This window comes from Muntiacus reevesi, chromosome 11 (assembly GCF_963930625.1).
Source record: "Muntiacus reevesi chromosome 11, mMunRee1.1, whole genome shotgun sequence".
NCBI classification, from domain to species: domain Eukaryota; kingdom Metazoa; phylum Chordata; class Mammalia; order Artiodactyla; family Cervidae; genus Muntiacus; species Muntiacus reevesi.
Genome location: NC_089259.1, coordinates 19,941,952 through 19,964,157, shown reverse-complemented (window position 1 = coordinate 19,964,157; position 22,206 = coordinate 19,941,952). Strand labels below are relative to the sequence as shown.

At 44.9% G+C, this 22,206-nt stretch overlaps 1 protein-coding gene and 1 pseudogene across 6 annotated transcripts in view; one reads left to right on the top strand and one right to left on the bottom strand.

Annotated features, from left to right (window-relative positions):
- ATP7B (ATPase copper transporting beta) overlaps positions 1-22,206 on the top strand; it is a 77,466-nt gene that overhangs the window by 12,857 nt on the left and 42,403 nt on the right. For 2 of the 6 annotated variants that reach the window (XM_065901826.1, XM_065901823.1), the window contains exons 1-2: positions 17,290-17,419; positions 18,097-18,694. The exons of 3 other annotated variants lie outside the window; for them this stretch is intronic. In XM_065901826.1, coding sequence (XP_065757898.1) covers positions 18,458-18,694 — 237 coding nt within the window. In that variant the 5' untranslated portion in view covers positions 17,290-17,419; positions 18,097-18,457. Of the gene's footprint in view, positions 1-17,289; positions 17,420-18,017; positions 18,695-22,206 lie in introns of those variants that run through there. One more of the 6 variants, XM_065901824.1, reaches the window with a different exon arrangement.
- On the bottom strand, positions 413-1,649 carry LOC136144360 (small nuclear ribonucleoprotein G pseudogene; annotated as a pseudogene).

Genomic DNA, 22,206 nt, shown 5'->3' with positions numbered 1-22,206 from the left:
CACTGGGAAGACCCAGAGGGATGGGATGGGGAGGGAGGCGGGAGGGGGGATCGGGATGGGGAACACATGTAAATCCATGGCTGATTCATGTCAGTGTATGGCAAAAACCACTACAATATTGTAAAGTAATTAGCCTCCAACTAATAAAATGAAAAAAAATATATATATTGCCTCAACAATTTAGGGACTACGCCCCTAAACAGCAGGAAGCAGTTATGGAATGAAAATGACACCCCTTTCCCTTGGCAACATAATTCTCCTAAAAGAAAAGGGGGGAATGAGAGTCATTTCCTAGTCAGGTTGATAAGAAGTCTAGGGATCCCCAAGGAGAGAGAGGTCTGGAATATTCAAGAAGGAAGAAAGGACAAACTTTTTACCTTTTTTCTTTTTCCTCTACATTCTTTTTTTTTTGGCTATTACAAAAGTTTATTTAACAAAAAAGTTCAGTAAGAAAATGTACACAACCCAATTTTTCTGGTAGTAAATTGTGGTGAAGGGGACACATGGAAGCAGTTGATTTCTCTGGTGAACACAGCCATTGTTCATACTCATTTCAAGGCTTCTAACATGATGATACTATTTCCTCGTATTACCACCATTCCAATATTGTTCTGTTGCCCACTAGTTGCCATCTCCACACATTCATCTATCACAAGATTCATAAAGGGATCAAATCCCTGCAATACTCCTTGGACACGTCTGCCACCATTTGATTTCAATGATAACTTCTTGTCCATAAATTTCTTCAACTCAGGAGGGTGTGCTTTGCTCATGATGTCTACTCTGCGAGCTCAAAGAAGCCTCCAAACGGAATTCGAGTGGTCCCTCACACTCCAGCAGCAGGCCCGGGCTTCCTCTACATTCTTTAGGGTTATATAACAATAATGTATCCGGCCTGAGGACAGTCTTTGGATTAAACCTTCTGGCTAATTCTGTTATCTTAAAACATAAATTAGACATAAACATAAATTAGGTCTACAGCGCGGGAGACCCAGGTTTGATCCCTGGGTCAAGAAGATCCCCTGGAGAAGGAAATGGCAACCCAGTCCAGTACTATTGCCTGGAAAATCCCATGGATGGAGGAGCCTGGTGGGCTACAATCCACCAGTGGACACAACTGAGCGACTTCACTTTCACTTTCTAAAACATAAATTATGGGAGTAGGTCTGGTCTTTACAAGGATATATCCTGCTTGAGGACAGTCTTTGGATTAAACCTTCTGGCCAATTCTGTTATCTTAAAATGTAAATTATGGGAGTAGGTCTGGTGAGGTCTTTACAACCTCCAGACATTCTTTGGATTCTTTGGAGAGTATATGACTCCATTGCTAACACTAGCAAGGGGGTACTCTTTCTACCACCTTCTGATGTCTATGTCAGAAGCTTTCTCTATCTCCTTTATACTTTAATAAAACTTTATTACACAAAAGCTCTGAGCGATCCAACCTCGTCTCTGGGCCCGGATTGAATTCTTCTCCTCCGCAGGCCAAGAAATCTTTGCATGATTCAGCAACAACCTTTCAATAGCGAGGACAAATCCTAGATCAAGTGTGTGCAGTGTTACTTCTATCTGTGGAGTTGGAATCACTGCCAAGTGGAATTCTGGAATGTTTGTGACTTTTTTTTCCTAAATTAGGTTAAAAGAGAAAATCTGAGCAGATCAAAGGTTGACGAGATAAAAGTAGAGGGCAGAAAAACAGAGAGTGAATCTTTTATTGTGTTGTAACTAACTCTGCAAATAAAGAGTTTTAAAACACCAGTAATTGTGAAATTCGTGGTGCTTGAATCTTGTAGCAGCTTTGTTGAAAGCTTGGTTCCTCTGCAAACTAAAAGTCACCCCCAGCATCAGGCATTAGAAACATCTAAAATTTGTTGGGAAATTGCTATTATAAAAGTAATTTACCTCTATAACAAAAATCTGGAAAATAAAGACCAAAAGGGGCAATTTACTCCTATTCCTGCCATGCTCAGGATTGTTAAAAAAAAAAATTCAACTGAAGATCTAATTGGGGGGGAATTCCCTGGTGTTCCAGTGGTTAAGATTCTGGGCTTCTAGTACAGAGGGCCTGGGTTCCATCCCTTGTCAGGGAACTAGACCCCACATGCTGCAAACAGCTCACATGCTGCAACAAAAATTCGGTGCAGCCAAATAAATTAATTTTAAAAAAGATCTAATTGGCTTTATTTAATTATTCACAAATCAGTCAGCCTCCTATCTTCACAGAAAGAAAGGGGCTCCAAGGAGCCGTACAAAGTAGAGGACATATAGGCATAGGAGACAGGGCAAGTTATTCTAGCAAAGAGACGGTTGTTTCAGGTCAGGTTACCTTCCCTTTGGGGAAAGCAGGGTCTGTCAGGCAGATTACCCAACTAGTGCTGCCCAGCTAGTTGCAGACTTGACTGCTTGAAGGTCTTGATGTTCCCGGAAGAGACTAAAGGTGCAGGTAGGTTATATGTTCTGTCTTGTTTGCTGATGTGGGGTTGAGCACAGGTGACTCCCTAAGGGGAGTGTTGTTTCTTTTTAACAGGATGACTGTCGCAAGTCTGTTTGTAAACTTCGTTTGTTTGCTTTTGCTGCAGTAGCTCTTGGTTTTTAGAATTAAAACATACCTTCTTGCAATTTGAAGAGAACCGACGTTTTACATCTTTGTCATATTTTATCCCAATCTCTTCTTCATTTTTTTTCCCTCTAAAACCAATGGTGCCAACATTATAGATATACTTTTTAAAAACAGTTTTAAAAGCTGTCTATCAGTGGGGTTTGTTGTTATTATTACCATTATAGAGTCTCTGGCCTCTCTTTCTCTGTCCCGACAGACTCTTGGTTTAGTTTGAGTAATTTTTTCACCGGCATGATAGACTCTGTCCCTCCGTCCTGTTGATCCAGCATCAGCATACAAACTGCCCCCTCTTCTCAGAATTGCCATGGAAATTCAAGCAACCGTGTGGCCGGTGCCCCTAACAATTTGTTTCTAATCTCGATGGTGCCTGCAAATGCCTTTGTCTTATTAGTCAACCTGTGAGTCACTCTTTCAAGCCTTCACCACCTGCAGCGAGCCTTCTGCTCAGTCTCTCGTCTTCCCTTAAATTCTCGACAAATGACCTCACTTCTTACCTGGAGAAAACTGACACCACTGCGTGTGGTTTTCTTCAACTTTCTGCCTGTCTCTCTGCACCTTCTCTCCAAATTTTGTGTAGATCTCCAGTCTGTTTTCATTTGCCCATCCCTCGTCTCAGGAAGCCCACCTTCATTCCAAGATCCTCTCATCTTCCTTCCTCTCTGCAGGCTCTGGAGCCTTTATTGGTCTGATCAGGTCTTGTTTTGTCTTCTCTTCACCTCTAGTCTTTCCTCTGCAGCCCTTTCTTCCTCAGCCTTATAAAGTCGTCTGTCTGCCTTCACCCTGGAGTCTCCTTGCCTCGTGTCTCCCACTGGCTTTTGTACTTCGCTCTCTCCTCTTCCTCAGCCTTTGAGGAAGAATCATCTGTACTTGCTTGTTTCCATGCCTCCACTCACTTTAACATCTTCCCTTTATTATTATTAGTTTATTGAATATAAAACACATTGATATATAAACATACACACATACGTAGATAGTTATAAAGCATAATAAACCAGAGAACACCTGACCCAAGAACAAGAGAATTATCAATGCCATGGCTTATTGGCATTGAGGGAACTCAACTCTTCCCTCCTTGTCTTGTGTCACCTGGAGAAATACCCACTATAGAGAATACCCACTATAGAAATACCCACTACTATCCTCCATTTTGTGTTTGTTGTAACCCAGCTTTTTTTGGGGAGGGGTGTGTGTCTGTGTCTTATCACATATATGATTGCCTGAACAATGTATTATTTAGTCTTTTGCTTGTTTCTGAGCTTTGTGAAAATGAGATTAAAGTGTGTTTAGTTTCCTGAGGCTAGGTTGTCTCAGTAGAACACTATGTTTCTAAGATCCACAGCGGTGCAGTGGCTGTTGGGAAGGTAGCATGGTTTATCCATTCTCCTTGAAAGACTTGGTGAGCTTTGTAGGTTTCTGCAGTCTGTCCACTTCTGCCTCACCACGCTCCCAAAACTGTTTTTGTTTGGGCTTCCATGAATGTCAAAGGCATATCCTCTCTAATTCTTATTTTAATGGTCTCTCTGCTACATTAAAAAAAAAAAAAGGCTTGATTGAGATATGATTCACATACCATGAAATTCCCAGGTATGTGCAAACATCTTCACAATCAATTTGGGGACATTTTCATCACCTGAGAAAGAAATCCTGCCCATGCTAGCTGTCACCCCCCCCCATCTTCCAACGACCCCTGTGCCTGAGCAACCTCTACTGTACTTTCTGTCTCTATAGATTTTCCCGTTGTGAACATTTTGTATAGATGGAGTCTTTGTCTTCTTGATCTTAGGGGGAAAGCTTTCAGCCTTTCACCATGAAGTAGGATGTTAGCTGTGGGTTTTTCATGCTCTTTATCAGATTGAGGAAGTTCCCTCCACCTCCTAATTTCTTGAGTGTTTTTATATAAAAAGATTTTCAATTTGGTCAGATGTTTTCTCAGAGTCTATTGAGGTGACCATGTGTCTTTTACTTTTTATTCTGTTGATATGATGTATTGTTGTTTGGTGACTAAGTCGTGTCCGACTCTGCAACCCAATGGACTGTAGTCTGCCAGGCTCCTTGGTCCATGGAACTTCCTAGGCAAGAATACTGGAGTGGGTTGCCATTTCCTGCTCCAAATGGTATATTACATTAATTCATTTTTGAATGTTAAGGCTAACTTGGATTCCTGGGACAAATCCTACTTGGTCATGGCATGTAGCCCTTTTTTATGTGTTGCTGGATTTGGTTACTTACTATTTCGTACAGGAATTTTGTGTCCATATTCATGAGAGATACTAGATTGTTTTTCTCGTTTCTCTTGTTGTCTCATGATGTCTTTTCTGGTTTTGATATCAGGGTAATACTGGTCTCAGAAAGAGTTGAGAAGTGCTCCCTTCTTAACAAATGTTTGATAGAATTTAATGTTGAAGCCGTCTGAGCTTGTGCTTTCTTTGGGGGGAAATTTTTTATTATTACTAATTGAGTATCTTGTTACAGGTTGGTTCAGAGTATCTTATTTCTTGAGTCAGTTTTGGTAGTTTGTGTATTCTAAGGAATTTGTCCATTTCATTTAAGGTATCTAGTTTTTTGGTATATAGTTTTTCTTGGTGAAAAAGCTGGCTTAAACCTCAGTATTAAGAAAACTAAGATCATGGCATCTGGTCTCATCACTCCATGGCAAATAAAAGGGGAAAAAGTAGAAGCAGTGTCAGGTTTTCATTTCTTGGGCTCCAAAATCACTGTGGATGGTGACTGCAGCCATGAAATTAAAAGATGCTTGCTTCTTGGAAGGAAAACTATGACAAACCTAGACAGTGTATTGAAAAGTAGAGACAGTACTTTGCCGACAAAAGTTCATAAGTCAACGCTCTGGTTTTCCCAGTAGTCATGTATGGATGTGAGAGTTGAACCACAAAGAAGGCTGAGCGCTGAGCGATGAAAAATTGATGCTTTTGAACTGTGGTGTTGGAGAAGACTCTTGAGCATCCCTTGGACAGCAAGGAGATCAAAACAGTCATTGGAAGGACTGATGCTGAAGCTCCCATCCTTTGGCCACCTGATGCAGAGAACTGACTCATTGGAAAAGACCCCGATGCTGGGAAAGGTTGAGGGCAAAAGGAGAAGGGGACAACAGAGAGATGGTTAGATAGCATCACTGACTCAGTGGACATGAGTTTGAGCAAACTCTGGGAGATAGTGAAGGACAGAGGAGCCTCACGTGCCGCAGTCCATGGGATTGCAAAGAGTGGAACACAACTTAGTGACTGAACAACAACAAAACCACGTTTCTTGGTGTTCCTTTATAGTCTTTATTTCTGTGAGATAAGTAATAATCATCTTTCATTTCTAATTCTAGTAATTTTAGTCTTCTGTCTTTTTTTCATAGATCATTCTAGCTAAAGGTTTGTCAATTTTGTTGGTCTTCTCAAAGAGTCAGCTTTTGGTTTTGACAATTTCCTATGTTTTTCTATTCTGTCTTTTGCTATTCCACTCTAATCTTTTTTATTTTCTTTTGAGTTGTGTTCTCTAATAGATATGTTGAAGTCTTGAGTCCTGATACCTGTGAATGTGATATTACATGGAAATAGGATCTTCTGCAGATCTAATCAGTTGAATTAAAATGAGGCCCTACTGCATTATATGTGTGTGCGCTTAGTCACGCACTTGTGTCTGACTCTTTGTGACTCCACAGACTGTAGCCCGCCAGGCTCCTCTATCCATGGGATTCTCCAGGCAAGAATACTGCAGTGGGTTGCCATTTCCTTTTCCAGGGTATCATCCCAACATGGGATTGAACCCACGTCTCCTGCATTGCAGGCAGATTCTTTCCTATCTGAGCCACTAGGGAGGCCCCCTGTTGCATTATAGTGGGCCCTGAGTCCAGTCACTGATGTTGGTATAAGGACACCATGTGAAGACACAGAGAGGAGGAAGCCATGTGGTCACAGAGGCAGATTGGAGTGATGCTTCCGTAAACCAGGAAGTGCTGAAGCTTGCCAGCATCCACCAGGAGGTAGGAGAGGAATGTGGAAGAGATTCTTCTTCAGAGTCCCCAAAAGGAAAATCTTGACTTCTTAGCCTTAAGAGCTGTGAGAGATTAAATTTCTAATACTCAGGGTATGGTATTTTGTTACCTCATAGGACACTGATACTCCTCTCTTCTGCTTGTTTTAGGTTTCATCTTTCTTTTCCAGTATCTTAGGCAGAATTTTAGATTATTGATTTGAGATCCTTCTTTCTTAATGGAGAAATTCACAGCTGTAAGTTTCTCTCTAAGCACTGCCTTACCTGCATCCCATAAGGTTTGTCTTACCGTGTGTTGTGTCTTCATTTTCATTTATCTCAAAATATTTCCTAATCTCCTGTTGACCTCTTCTTTGACCCTTTGGTTATTTCAGAGTGTCTTGTTTAATTTCCATGTATTTGTAAATGTCCCCAAATTCTTTCTGTTACTGATTTCTGATTCCATTGTTGTCAGAGATCATACTTTGTGTTATTTCTGTTATTTTAAGTGAACTGAGGTTTGTTTTATGGCCTAGCATGTGGTGAAGCCTAGAGAATGTTCCATGTGTACCTGAAAAGAATGAATATTATACTATCGTTGGGAGGAGGGTTCTGTAGATATGTTAGTTGTTCATGCTTTCTCTCCTGTGGGTCTGATACCAATTTCAGTGTGTGTTTTTTACCTCTTACACCAAACATTTCTCAGGCACCAGTGGGTGTCCCACAATTTAACACATTTGCGATAGTATCTATCTGGAGAGAGCATCAGCTCCCATGGGTTACGGGCTCAGTCCTGCAAGACTGGCCCCTTTGTCCTTCCACTTCAGACACCAGTCACACGTCCAGGTTGTCACCTGTGCTTCTTTGGGTTTCATTTGCTAAGGGGGCCCACAACTCAGAAACATTTATCTACTAGATTAGCAGTGTGTTACAAAAGAATACAACTCAGGAACTGTATGACAGAGATGCATTTGACAAATTATGTGGGAAGGGCCACAGAACTTCTATGGTCTCTGGTCACGCAATTCTCCCCAAGTCTTCACATGGTCACCAGCCTGGAAAGTCTAGAAAACCAGTCCTCTGGGGTTGTTATGGAGGCATGAATGATTAAATCATTGGCTGTCAGTGGTTGAACTTGATCTCTAGCCACTCTACCCTCCCCAGAGTGTTGGGTGGTACTAAATGTTTGAACCCTGTAATCACCTCTTGGTTCCCCTGGCAACCAGCCCCTATCCTTGGGTCTTTTAGAAGTTTCCTCGTTAGCTGTGACAAAAGACACCTTTATCATCTGTCTAGCACTTTGGAAATTCCAAGAGTTTTAGGACCTCTGTGACAGAAAAGGAATGGAGACCAAACACATGTCTTATTGTAAGAAGGCAGTATCACGTATTTTCTGCTTAATCTTCTGCCTGTTGTTTTTTTTTTTTATCCATTATTAACAGTGGATATCGAAGTATCCAACTGATATTGTTGAATTATCTTTCTTTCCATTTCTGTCAGTTCTTGGTTCATATATATTTGTATTCTGTCATTAGATGCATATGTTTATGACTTTTCTATCTTCCTGGTAAATTGACTTTTATCATTATAAAATGTCCCTTTGTTTCTGATAGTAGTCTTTGCCTTAAAGTCTATCTTGCTTGATACTGGGCTTCCCAGGTGGTGCAGTGATAAAGAATCCACCTGCCAATGCAGGAAACACAAGAGACTCAGGTTTGATCCCTGGGTGGAGAAGATCCCCTGGAGAAGGAAATGGCATCCCACTCGAGTATTCTTGCCTGGAGAATCCCGTGGACAGAGGAGCCTGGCACGACTATAGTCCATGGGGTCACAGAGAGTCAGATATGAATGAGCAGGAGCGCGAGTATTAGGCAGCATCTCACCCAGCACTGGCAGGGCATTCCAAGGGGCAGACAGATAAAATGGAAGGCTCTAACAGGTGGAAGGGTGGGCAATGAAGGTATTAGCACAAAAAAGGGGAGATTATTTGGGGCTATGACATCTTTTGGGAGGCAGGGATCTTTTAACTCTAAGAATATTTGCTCTAAAATGAGAAGTCTTTTTTTTTTTTCTTTCCAATTAGAGTATAATTCTTTTAAAATGCTGTGTTAGTTTCTGCTGTGCAGCAGCGTGAATCAGCCCTATGTGTACCCATGTCCCCTCCCTCTTGAGCCTGCTTCCTGCCCCCACGCCCACCCGCACTGGGTCGTCACGGGGCACCCGGCTGAGCCCCCGTGCTAGCCAGCCGCTTCCCACTATCCGTTTCACACGTGGGCGTGTATGTCTGTTGGTCCCTTTCTCCCAATTCATTCCACCCGCCCCTTCTCCCCCCAGCTTCGTCCACACGGACATCAGTCCTGTCACTTCCCTCCCTCTTTGTCTCTGATCCTCTGCAGGGAACTCCCTCTTTATCTTGCAGGTGACCTCACTAATTTTGATTAGGAAATTTTAGATTGGCTCTTTTATAGGTCACCTTTCTGAGAGGGGTTGAAACTACAAAGAAGCCTTGATTTGCAGGCGTCGGGGGCAAATGACCACGTTGGGGAATTGTTATTTCTTTCTAACAGTAGTGTCTGAGCTTAGACTGCTGGATTGGAGGGGAAAGGAATGAGCGAGTGAAGGAGAGAGCCAGCTTTGCATGGGGCACCATTTGAATGTTGACTGTCTGAAAGTTTAGCACTGGGTGTTTGGTAGCAAGCAAATAAAGTAAGCTGTTTTTAGTACTCTCTGTAATTCATTCAACAAATAGTTACTAAGAAACTTTAAAATAGACGCACTGTTTTTGTGCTGGGAATACAGTGCTGAGTGAAGAAAACAGACAATTCCCGCCCTTGTGAAACTTATATCCTAACTGGGGAGACTAGTAAACAAGTCAGTAAAATATATCTTGTTATATCAGGCAGTGGTTGAGTTCTCTGGAGAAAAATAAGTAGGAAAGAGCCATAGGAAGTGGGAATGTTTGAAATTGTACCCAAGGGAACTGGGGAAGCCCCTGAGAAGGTGACCTTTGAGCAGGAACATTAGAAGGCAAGGACGTGAGTCATCTGGATCCAGGCTGTTGGGATTGGGCTTCCCTGGTAGCTCAGCTGGTAAAGAATCCACCTGCAGTGCCCGAGACCCCGGTTCAATTCCTAGGTTGGGAAGATCCACTGGAGAAGGGATAGGCTACTCACTCCGGTATTCTTGGGCTTCCGTGGTGGCTCAGCTGGTAAAGAATCCGCCTGCAAGGCGGGAGATGTGGGTTCGATCCCTGGGTCAGGAAGATCCCATGGAGGAGGGCATGGCAACCCACTCCAGTATTCTTCCATGGAGAATCTCATAGACAGAAAAGCCTGGTGGGCCATAGTCCATGGGGTCGCCAAGAGTCGGACACGACTTCTCGAGTAAGCACAGCATATTTATAAGCCGGGAGCAGCAGTCAGGGACAAAGGCCCTGGGCAGGAGCCAGCCTTGCTTTGTTCCAGAACCAGCCACATCGCAAAACTGGTCTTGGCTGAGAAGAGAGGAGTGTGAGGATAGGCTGACTGTAAGGATTTTAGGTTTCTCCTTTCTTGTAAATACGTGGAAACCCCCTGCAGGGCTTTTAGGAGAACCTCATCAAGAGAATGGCAACCCCCTCTGGTGTTCTTGCCTGGAGAATCCCGTGGACAGGGGAGCCTGGCGGGCTACAGTGTCGCAAAGAGTTGGACATGACTGAAGTGACATAGCGTCCTCTGATGTCCCCTTTAAGAAGATTCCTCTGGCTTTTGTTTTGCAAATAGACTTTAGGAGGTAAGAGGAGAAACCTAGAGGTCCCTACGATTATATTAAAAATGCAGGTAAGATGTGCTCGTGGCCTGGACCATGTTGTCATGGTGTTGCAGCCATGTGTTCCAGGAAACAAACTCACCCAGAAGGACAATGTAGATAGTGGAGTGCAGTTTATTACACCGGTGGGTCCAAGGCAGAGTCTCCTCTTAGCCAAGACCCTGACCAGCATTTGTGAAAATCTTTTATACCCTATGTGTACGTGTCCAAACCCACCATCCCAAATTCCTTGAGACTGACAAAGGAAGGGTAAATACAATCACAATAACCCCATCATTCAAGTGTGTTCAAGCAGTTAATAATCAATAAGCCCGCAGTTACATTCCAACCAGTTAATAACCGATAAGCCTGTGGTTACATTCCGATAGATACTGTCTAGAGGCAGGGGTGATTAGAGTATGTTTTCTCTTAGGTGATGAGTAACCTGGATACAATCTTCAAGATTCCCCCGTCTGGAGGGGGTCTTATCCTTCCATTGTCGTTCCCATAAGCACTAAGCAGAGAGTTCAGAGTCCATTGGAGAGGCAGCTGAGCATGATCAGCATGGACAGGCCTGAGATGGAGTCCACGCCCTATGAATTCCTTCTTCAATGGGGGTGCTGAGAAGTGGTTGGATGCTGGATGTATTTGAGATAGAATCGACAGGATATGTGAGTTTGAAAGGAAAAGATGATTCTCAGCAAGGATGAACCCAAGATTTTTTTTTCTTGGGTGAGTGGAAGGAGGAGTTGCCTTTTACTAAGGTGGGAAAGACTGGAAGAAGCAAGTAAGGGGCATGAGAACTAAAAAAAATGTGACCCATGAGAGCACCGAATTTCAGTGTTATTCAGGGACCATATTGAATTCTGTAGACCAAGAGACAGTCTCTAGATTGCTCTGAGAAAACTGTTCCAAAGAGGCAAGGGAGGAGCCAGGGTACATGTATGAATTTTTTGCTGGGAAAAACAAACATGGAAAGATCACGGTATGTTACAAAGAACAGACTTTTCAAGTTAATAATTTCAGTGCTTTCCCTTGTCTGAGATGGTGCGCGAATCTAGAATTCCCAGGTGGCGCTAGTGGTAAAGAATCTGCCTGCCATTGCAGATGTAAGAGATGTGGGTTCCATCCCAGGGCCAGGAAGATTCCCTGGAGGGGAGGGCATGGAAACTCACTCCAGTATTCTTGCCTGGAGAATCCCATGGACAGAGGAGCCTGGAGGGCTATAGTCCATGGGATCATAAAGAACCAGACATGACTGAAGATACTTAGCATGCAGGGCGTCATTGAAATTTTTCCCTAGATATGCATCTTAACTATATCAGGACCAAAGCATGGAATGTTTCCTGTTTTTCTCCATTCTGAATTCCCTAGGGGAAATTAATGTGCTCTCTAGGGGGGATGTGCAACTGCAGTGGCTGATGGCTTGATCCCTGTAGAACTGGAATTGCAGGTGACATTTTTTTCTGTTTAGACAGCTCAGTTTTAGACAAGTTAATGTTTGGTGCATATGAAATATCCAACAGGAGAAACTGGTTAAGCTTTTAGGTCCATATGTGTGGAGTTTGGGAGTTATTGGCCACAGGTGGTATTTCTACTGTACTAAATGAAATCACCAAGAAGTACAGACAAGGAAGGGATCCAAGGTCTGAGCTGGGAGCCACTCCAGCCCTGAGAGGTTTGAGGACTAGTCTCTTGTGAAGAACTCCGCAGAGGAGTTGCCAATGGGTAGGAGGAAAATCAGGAGCCGTGGGTACCTAGTGACTGACCTTGGGGACAGTGAGGAGAGTTGTTTGACCAGCTCTTTGCAACTCCAGGGACTGCAGCACACCAGGCTTCCCTGTTCTTCACTGTCTCCCTGAGTTTGCTCAAACTGATTTCCATTGAGTCGGTGATGCCATCCAACCATCTCATCCTCTGTAGTCCCCTTCTCCCGCCCTCAATCTTTCCCAGCATCAGGGTCTTTTCCAAAGAGTCGGCTCTTTGCATCAGGTGGCCAAAGGATTGGCTTCAGCATTAGTCCTTCCAATGAATATTCAGGGTTGATTTCCTTTAGGATTGACTGGAGGGAACGCTCTAATCAAGTGAGTGGGTGGTTGAGATGTTTGCAAGTTCTTTTCTGATCGTTTGTTTTGGGAAGCAGGAGTGGTCTTATCCTTGGGGGTGGAGGGTGTGGGGTGGAATGGAGGTCAGAGAAGCAGGGAGGAGAGTGAGGAGGGGGAGGACCAGGGAGATGGAGCTGGACTGCTGGGGGCACCAAGGCTTCTCCAAATTAGTGGTCAGGAATCAGAGCATGGCCAGTCAGCCTGGTGTGTTGTATCTCATCCTTGTTCAGCTCCAAGGAGATGGACCTGGAGTCACTGGGACCTTAGAAACAGCAGTTGGCCCCAGATAAGGAGGGCAGCCAAGCAAGTTGAAGGTACATGTGACTGACTAACTGTGGAGTCGAAAGGTTGGGTTTGGCTCTTTGATATCATCTCAGTGTTTCTCTTTTGGGCTCCATCCAGTCTCCTTATGGAACTGCTGTGATTTTTTTTCACTTTGGGCTGTCTAACCACATGCAGTTGTATTGAAGAGCACTCCCTCCAGTGAGCTTTGAGGTGGTGTTCTGTGGGTTTTGTTTCATATCCTGTTCATGTGCTAAGTCCCTTCAGTCATGTCTGACTTTTTGGGACCCCATAGACTCCTCTGTCCATTGCCCACCAGGCTCCTCTGTCCATGGGATTCTCCAGGCAAGAATAGTGGAGTGGGTTGCCATGCTCTCCTCCAGGGGATCTTCCTGACCCAGGGATCGAAACTGCATCTCCTGCATTGGCAGGCGGGTTCTTCAGCACGAAGAACTCCCTGGGAAGTCCTGTACATAAGCTAGTGTAAAAGTCACGCAGTGCTGTTTCAGTCTGGGAATGGCCAGTTCCCTGGAAGTGGGGCGGGGGGGGGGTGTGTGGTGAGGAGCCGACACCTCACCCTTTGCAAATCCTCCTTCACCCCCGGCTCCTCAAGTCGGAGTGTTTTTTTCTACTTGAGCGTCGTCTGCTCTGGTCTTCTCTCCTAACTTGCTAATAAACTCCCGAGGGCAGAAAGTGTCTCTATCTTCGTTTGCATGAAGCACTTACATGTCTGGTGCCGACTCACCTTCCTGCGTTCCTGTCCGGCCTCTGCCGTGTGTGGGAAGCTCCCAGGCCAGTGATTCCCAGTGTGCTGCTTCGTGCCAGCTTCTGTCCATCACGGGATCCCGGCTCCTCTGCCAGCCTCGGGAGGACTGGCCCAGGGTTCTTTCTGAGAAACCTGCCCTGGGGGGAGCCGGTGATCTCGGTGAGGGCTGAAATGGGTGAGCCAGACACACCTCCTCCAAGTGGGATCCTTTGTCCCAGAGGATCATGGAAACACAAGCCGCCCATCTGCGTATGGGCCCAGGCTTCTCATAAAAATAGGCTTGTTTGAACACCAAGGGGTTTTCCTTTTTACACAGAAAAGAGATGCATTCTGAATATAACTATATTTACTTGTTTTTAACTGAAGGGTAATTGCTTTACAATATCGTATTGGTCTCAGCCACACATCTACATGAATCAGCCACAGGTAGACCTATGTCCCCTCCCCCTTGGACCTCCCTGCCACCTCCCAACCCATCCTACCCTTCTAGGTTGTTACAGAGCCCCAGTTTGAGTTCCCCGAGTCATACAACAAATTCCCATTGGCTGTCTCTTTCACTATGGTAATGTGTATGTTTCTGTGTCACAGGATGGGTTTTATTTTGTAAAGTTACCGATAAAATTTGTACAGGCGGGAGGCTAAAAATATTTTAATGCAGGGAAACACTTGAAGACTGGTGATTCTAGATGGAGTAGGCAGGAGTTTGAAGGAGAATGCTAATGGAGTGAAGGCGGGAGGAGAAGGGGATGACAGAGGATGAGATGGTTGGATGGCATCACTGACTCAATGGACATGAGTTTGAGTAAACTCTGGGAGTTGGTGATGGAGAGGGAGGCCTGGCATGCTGCAGTCCGTGGGGTCGCAAAGAGTCGGACACGACTGAGTGATGGAACTGAACTGAATGGAGTTTGCCCTTGTATCGTGATGAGGGGAACAAAAAACACTGTAACATTCCAGGTACAGAGCACATTCCCATCTGTCTGTAGTCTAGCTCCGTTCAGTTCAGTTGCTGAGTCATGTCCAATTCTTTGCGACCCCAAGGACTGCAGCACGCAGTCCAGCTCAGTATTTATTTAACATCTGATGTTATGTTATTTATTTGACACCTGATGTTAATAGGTAGTCCAGCTCGGTATTTATTTAACATCTGATGTTTGTTCATTACCTCCTTACATCTGTGGGCAGATAAGACGTGAGGACCTTGTCTTCCAGGAGCTTACATGTTTCCTGGTGCTGAGTGCATGCTTGGCCAAGCACTGACTTGGCTGAGAGCAATTGCAGTGTTGGGAGCAGACTGGTTTCCCAGATAATACCTGCCAGGTCTGTGGTGCTGGCTTCAGTGATACGGGAACTCAGATAAGGGAGAGCCCCAGGCTTGGTGGAGGCGCCTCCCCTGAGAGGCAGGACTTAAAGGATAAGGAGGATTAGCCGGGGAGGGGGTGGACCGAGGGCTCAGGTGTGAGGAAGGAGGAAGATACCCGAAAGAGGATTTTGGATTTGATTCTCTAGGCTGGGAGCATGGCTCGTATCCCGGCAGTTTCGCCGGTCCCTCAGAATCTCTGGGAACGAGGGTGAATCCAACCATTCCCATCCCCAGAATTACCCTCCCTCACCCCGCCCAGTTCCCCCTCCTCTCTGCCAAACTGGAAATGGTATCATCAGGTCCTCTCTTGTGTCACCTGCTGTGATCTCTTGATGACGGAGCCCGAGGGCCTCCTCTGCTGTTAATGCCACTCTGCTATTCATTTTCTCTACTGCTTGTAACCCTGTAATCCCCACCCCAGCTCTGAGTTCTCAGGCCTGCCCAGACTGTTTCTAAATCTCAAAATGTAACCGTGTTAGTCCTCTGCTTCAAACCTGGTGTTCTCCACTGTCCACAGGACAAAGTCTAAACTTCCTACCTGTGCAGCCCAATCTAGCCGAGCCTCCTTTCTCAGGCTGTGTTCTGGGTCTGAGTGACCATTTAGGAGAAGGAAAATGATTTTACAGTAAAGTATTTCAGATTTCCCATAGCTTATGGTGCTAACAGGATGGACTATTCAGAAGCACTTGGGACTGTGAGGCTGACAGCCATTCGCAGCTACAGCACAGAAGCCGATCATGGTCCCACATCACCAAGGAAAAGTTCAACTATGAGTAGTAACTCATATTTGAAAAAATAACAGAAAGATAAATGACCTTTGGGGAGAATTTCCACCCAAAATGGTAAAAAAAAAAAAAAAAAAAAAACCAACCTTTTAAAATCTGGTGTTCAAAGAGATAGATGGAAATCCATTTACAGTGCCCAGCAGAGGAAATGTAAAGGGGTGGGCAGGCATATATGGCTCCTGACAGATCCTATCTGGAAACACAGAAGCCACAGTTGAGGAAGCAGGATTTGAGCGCTCACAGACCCACCAGGCTCATTTGCACAGACTTCTGTGTGACTTTGGGGCCTAAGGCCCTCGCCATCAAGCATGCTCTTCCTCATTGGCGCTCTGATTTAAATGGCATTTCTTGGAAACCAAGTTGGATGCTTTTTCGAGCACATGGGAGATAAGAAGCCAACCCAGACACAGCTGGGAATTGACCACCTTGAGCACATTTCAGAAATGGAAGCAAACAAGTAGTTAAACCTCAGAGGACTAAACGAGGGCAGAAGCAGAAGAAGAATCTGTCTGGAGTTCCTGGGGCAGCGATGGCAGTTTTAAGGAGGAAGGAGGAGTGATTGTAGGCAACCCATAGAGAGGCAGAGTCCTCTGTGACCTTGAGCCGAAGGGGTTGTGTTTCCAGATGCCCTCATGGGGGGCAGGCCCCTGTGACCCCCTCTTCCTCCTGAGGGCACATACAGCAGGGGGAGTGGATTAAGCCAGGACCCAGAGTTTTACCAAACAGACTTGATCCGTCCTCGGCGTGGACACTCCACACATGCTTGTGGCAGGAGGTATTGCCAGGATTAGTGGCTGGCGGAGCTGTTCCTCCCCGTGGGGAATGAGGTCGCCTCCTTCCTGTCTCTGGGCGGGGGGAGTTGGGGGTGAGGGGAGGGAAGGGAAACAGGGCCGCCCACCAGAACAGGAGGCCACCCAGATTACCCCACCATCCTGTATGTCTTTCTCTTAATCCTCCTGAGGAACGGCGGGTAGCCTGAGACGCCTGAATTGTGTCTTAGTTCCCGACTGTTCTGCCCCATATAAAATACGGATAAGCCCTGTTCCCGGTGAGTCCCTGCAGTCAGCTCGTCCAGAAAGCAAGCCGTTGGTCCCAGGGAGAACAAAGCTGCAGGAAGCACGGAATTCTCTTACACCTTCTTGAAAATGCAAGTCATGTGGCCTGGAAAATACTTTTCTCCCCTGGCGACCTGCACCCTGGAGCTGTGGAAGAGGCAGCTGAAGTTATTCCAAGAAAGCGCTCGGAGTTTGGTAATAAAAGGAAGTGAGATTTCGCCCCTGCCTCCGGGCTGGACTCCTGGGAGCGCACCGGGCCAAAAGGAAATGGCTGGGTGTTGGGACATCTCTCCCGGCCCTGGGCCCCGTACACGCGGCGCGCATGGGGCCGTGCGCAAAGATTCCGCAGCGCCGAATGCAACGTGATGAGTAAGAGGATGCCAGTTGGTTTGAGTGGGGTAGATAAACAAGAGCAAATATACATACAGCGGTGACCGACCTGCCGAGTTCCCGGAGGCTTGGCTGGAAGCCGCTCCTGGGCTGGCCCAGGGGCAGCGGGGAACCTGCCCGACTTGATACAGCAGGTACCCCCCCTCTGCTGGTTAGGAGGACGCTTTTGGAGCATTTTCTTGTGTCACGATCTGCCAAGGTCCAGCCCCGGCAGGTCCAGGAATACCCAAGGGATGAGTGGCGTCGGCGAGGAAGAAGACAGACACACCCAGAAGGTTGCGTCGAAGAGGTAGCTTTTTTTAACTTTTAGGACAGCTCAGTTTTTATAGAATGAACGTTACCTCCCCCTTAAGTCCCACATATTATATCAGATATTGGTTTGTGGTTCTGTCAATATTTTTTTCCCCATGTTTTTCCCCTATGTATTCCTCTGGAACTTTTCCGATTACAGGGTTTTTCCTAGAATGTCCTGTACATTAGTCTTCGTGCCTCAATGGCCTAACATGTTCACTCTGACAAAAACAATGTTCCACAAATTTCAGGTATAGTATGAATTCTTTAGACAATAAAACAATACATGGGAAGGGCTACAAAAATATGTTTGACATTTCTGAGAATAGTACCATGTGAAAACCCTGATATTTTTCTTTACCTGAAACCACAAAAACCTCAATGATTAACGATTAAACAACAAAAATACCTCTAAAGTAGCAAAACACCTCTATTAATAGTGAGATAATGGCAGTGAAGGTGGTTAATATAAATCTTCTATTGAAATCCTATGTAGCCCATTTTCAAATTCTACAAAAATACCCATCATATCCCATGTTGTTTAAAGAAAGAGAAACAATGGACAAATAGCAGCAAGGAAATAGCAATAATGAGAAACCTCTCAACCAAATAGCAAGTAAACTGAAGCAGTATATCTACTTCTAAATTTAATGCCTCTACTCTTTTCTGTTCTAGAACATAATCTTTTAAGCAAGCAGCCAAACTATTCCTGTGGCCTTTTCCTTTTTGACTTGATGTTTATGGTCGTGTCCTGGGCTGGAGCAATCATGAGCATTTCTAAATAGGCTTGGAGTTTTCCAGCGAAGCCTTATTACTATATATTATATTTCCAAAAATTAATAGAAAGCCCAACAACAGTAAGACAGAAAGAAGAAAGGGACATACCGGGCCCCCGGGGCAACCTCGAGGGGAAGAGCTGCCTTGCAGGTTCCTTTCTCGTCCCGTGACCTTGTCTTGGTTTGGGCGCACCCCGGCTCAAATAACGATCAAATAGCCCGGAGAAGGTGAACTGCGAGGTAAAGGCGTGAACGCGGAGATGGAGAGAGCTGGGGATCAGACGCCCGGGAACCCCGAGCCATCCTCCCTGGCCACTCTGGGTGACCCACAGGTGACCCTGCTGTCTGTCCACAAACGGTGGTCCTTCAAGAGGAGCCCTGGGACTGGGGGCTCCAGCAGGCCGGTGCTATCAGAGGAGGAATGCCCTCCCCCATCAGAGGAAGGAGAATTTTCACAGAAGGTTTTGAATGGATCGGAGGAGATGAGTTCTAAGCAGGTGAGTGGTGTTGCACAAGGGCTGACAAGCCAGGAGGGCTTCTTATAAAAGTTCCAGGTTATAGGTGGAGGTTTCCTGCTTGTCTTACCTCAGAGGGGCCAGTGGAGTGGCTCTGGGTGGGGTATGGAGTGAGCCAGGAGCCCAGGGGAACTTTCCAGAGATTAAATCTTGGGTTTTGTTGCTTCTTACTTTTAGGATTTTTTTAAGCCTCTATGGTGAACAAGTTTCTCAAAATGCAAATCAGACAAAAATGAATCTTCTCCCTCTTTTTATTTATTTTTAACATGTGTACCTTCTTGTGTTAATCTTCACATTTCAACTAAATAAGCATTTTGAAAATGTTGCTGCCAAGTGAACCTGCTCTTAAACAAACGAAAGGTTTGTTAACCCAAAAGTCAGGTCGCATTCAAAAGCAGGGCAGTGTCACTAATGTTTTGTAAAAGTTGTGCTTCAGTGGTATTTCCAGGTGGTACAGGTGGTCTGTGTGGGGTTCTTTTCATTGCCATGAGTAGATGGGGAAAAAATAGTACTACTTAGACATAAAGGGAAGGTTTCATATATCTTTTGCTCCTTTAGGAGTTATCTTTGTTTCTTCTGGTGTTGTTTAAAAAGTCTATAAAACTAAAGGAGATTTTGTGAGTTGAGATTTTTTAAATGAAAGAGATTTGTGTACATTGAAGATTTATGAACGTCCATTTATGCAGTACACAGTCAACTTTCATATTTCTAGTTGAATGTTGTGAGACAGGAAAATGTAAATTTTTTTTGTGTGTGTAAAATGCTTAAGAGCTTTCCTTTAAAGTGTTCAGACTACTACTTGACAAAATTCAACCTGTGTCTGAGGTATTTGAATGGGAAATAGTCTAATGGTTTTTGATGGCCACTTCTAACCTCATGTGACTGGGAAAACAGCCAGAACCTGACCAGGGAGCCCTTCAGGAGGGCCAGGTGGGAGGCCGGGGTGGAGGCTTGGGACTGCGACAGTCCGGTGTGGGTCTGCGCCCCTGCTGGGCTGTGGGGTCTGGCCGGTGAGCTTGGACGCCTCCAACTCCAGGTTCCCGGGATGAGCAGTCTTGCCTCCCTGGGCTGTGAAAGCACCTTGTTGAGGACTGTATACACTCACAGTGGTACTGTCTATACCAAAGTGATCTTCACTGGGATTCCCAACTCTGGAGATGTGGTCGGTGCACTTTGAACGTCTGGTGGAGCTGTGTTGGCCAGTGAATGTGTCTGAGCACAGCTGGCAGCTATTTTTTTTCTTCTAAAGCGCTGATTATAAAAGTTAACACCTGTTTATTGTGCATAGCAAATTTAACATGAGGCAGGGGAATATAGAAAACTATAAAGACTTGAAAGCAGCCGTATGCTTCAGCCATTTTGCAACTACACATATGAATATATGTGAGTTTGTGTATGTGTACAAAAGTATTACATACCTTGTATTTTTTTTACTTAATAATTTGTGGAGATACAGATATATATATATATATACAAACATGTATATTTGTTGTTGTTTAGTTGCTAAGTCATGCCTGACTCTTTTGTGACCCCTTGGACTGTAGCCTGCCAGGCTCCTCTATCCGTGGGACATATTTATACATAATATAATTTGAATTAACTATCCCCAAATGGGGGAAGTTTGTAGTAGGTGGTTTATGATGATTAAAAACCAAAGAAAACATCAATTACAGTTGCGTACTCATTCGCTGTTAACAGTGTATTGACTCAAAGTCTGTTGTAAATGAAACTCACTTGAGATAACTTATTCGGTACTGGAAGGGACTTGTCACCTCATGTCATCATCATCCTCTTTTAACAGACAGAAAGCTGAGATCAAGAGGTCAGGTAATCCGCCTGAAGGGTTGAATCCCAGGTCTGTCTGAGGACAGGCCCCTTGCTTTTTTGTTGGGACAGGGAAGTATTAACATGCTGGGTGAGATAGGGTTTGAAAACATCTGAGTATTGAAGAGCGCTAACATAGAGTGAACAAAAAGTTAACCACTTGGGCGGTGCGTGGTTCACAAAAGATGCAGGTAGTTGCTCTGAAGAAAACATTTCAAAATTGTGTTTGTAGTTAGTGGATGTCTGTACTTTTTATGTTTCTTGTAAAATGCAGAGAGAGTATGATCTGTACAATGTAAAATGAAAGCATGTTGAGCAAGTCCTCATTTTCTTCTGTGTTTTGCGAAGTCATCACTGGTCAGAACTCAGCCTGGAGGGGCCGCCCTCCCTCCACATAAGTTAGAGCCTCCTCTTTGCTGGTGTGAGCAGACCGTGTGAGGTGAGGTTCTCGGGCGTGTACCCCACACACACACACCCCCACCCCACCAGGAACATGTGCACCAAGAAGGCGAAGGCGGGGTCTCAACGCCCTGGCCTGGCCGTTCTAGCCCTGTGTCCCCAGGCCTCCCCGGGTCTCTTGTTTCCTCTCAGGCCCAGGACAGTGGCCTGGAAAGGAACAGGCTCTTGCCTCTGAGAATCCCATTGAGGAGCTGTGGAAGGTAGGGGTTCCCGGCCCTCATTCCAGTTGGAGGGTGGGGGAATTCCCCTTTGCACTCAGAACTGCCCACCCAGCCTCCGTACTCCTCGCCTGTGGCCAAGCTTGGCCGCTGTGTTGTTTGTCTTTCTCTTCCAAATCTGACTGTGTATCAGTCTACGGTGAGTGAACTCTTGACTGAACAAATGCAGGAACCGGAAGTGGATTTCTGTGGCAGGAGGAAGGAGCGATGTTGGAAACACTGGACTGGCTGACGACTGTGATGAGGGTGTTGGGTTGTGGGCCTGACCATTTTAGAAAACAACCTACAGGGTTCTTTTTGTTTTTAAGGATTTTTTTTTTTAATGTGAATTTTTTTTTTAAAGTCTTTGAATTTGTTACAATATTGCTTCAGTTTTATATTTTGGGTTTTTTGGTCACAAGTCATGCGAGATTTTAGCTCCCCGATTAGGGATTGAACTTGCACTCCCCTCACTGGAAGGTGAAGCCTTAACCACAGGACCACCAGGGACGTCCCAACATACAGGATTCTGTGCTGGGTGAGAGGTGGTCAGGCTGGTTTTTTGTTTCGTTTTTCTTGCTTACGTGAAACCGAGACGACCCAGCTGGCACAGGTGTATCCCAGCTAAATAAAGGGAAAAAAATAGATGAGGTGGGTGATCCAGTCGCTTAAAGAAGTCACCAACAAATTGTCGTGGAATCATCGTTAGCAATACTACAGTGGTACGCACTTTTCTAGGGAACTTGTCATTGTATTTTCTTAATTTTTTCCTAAAATTAGTATCTAAAGGATATAAACATCAATAACAAAGGACAGGAGTGTGGTTTTCTTCCTGTCTAGAAAAATAGGATATAGTATATGCTCTTATACAGTTTTTACAACTTTTCTCCCCTTTAATATATCATGGATAGATTTCCATGGCAATACATGTAAATTCACCTTTTAAAAAAAACTGCATAAAATTCTTTTGGATGGACACTTTATGTAAACTGTTCTCTACAGAAGAATATTTAG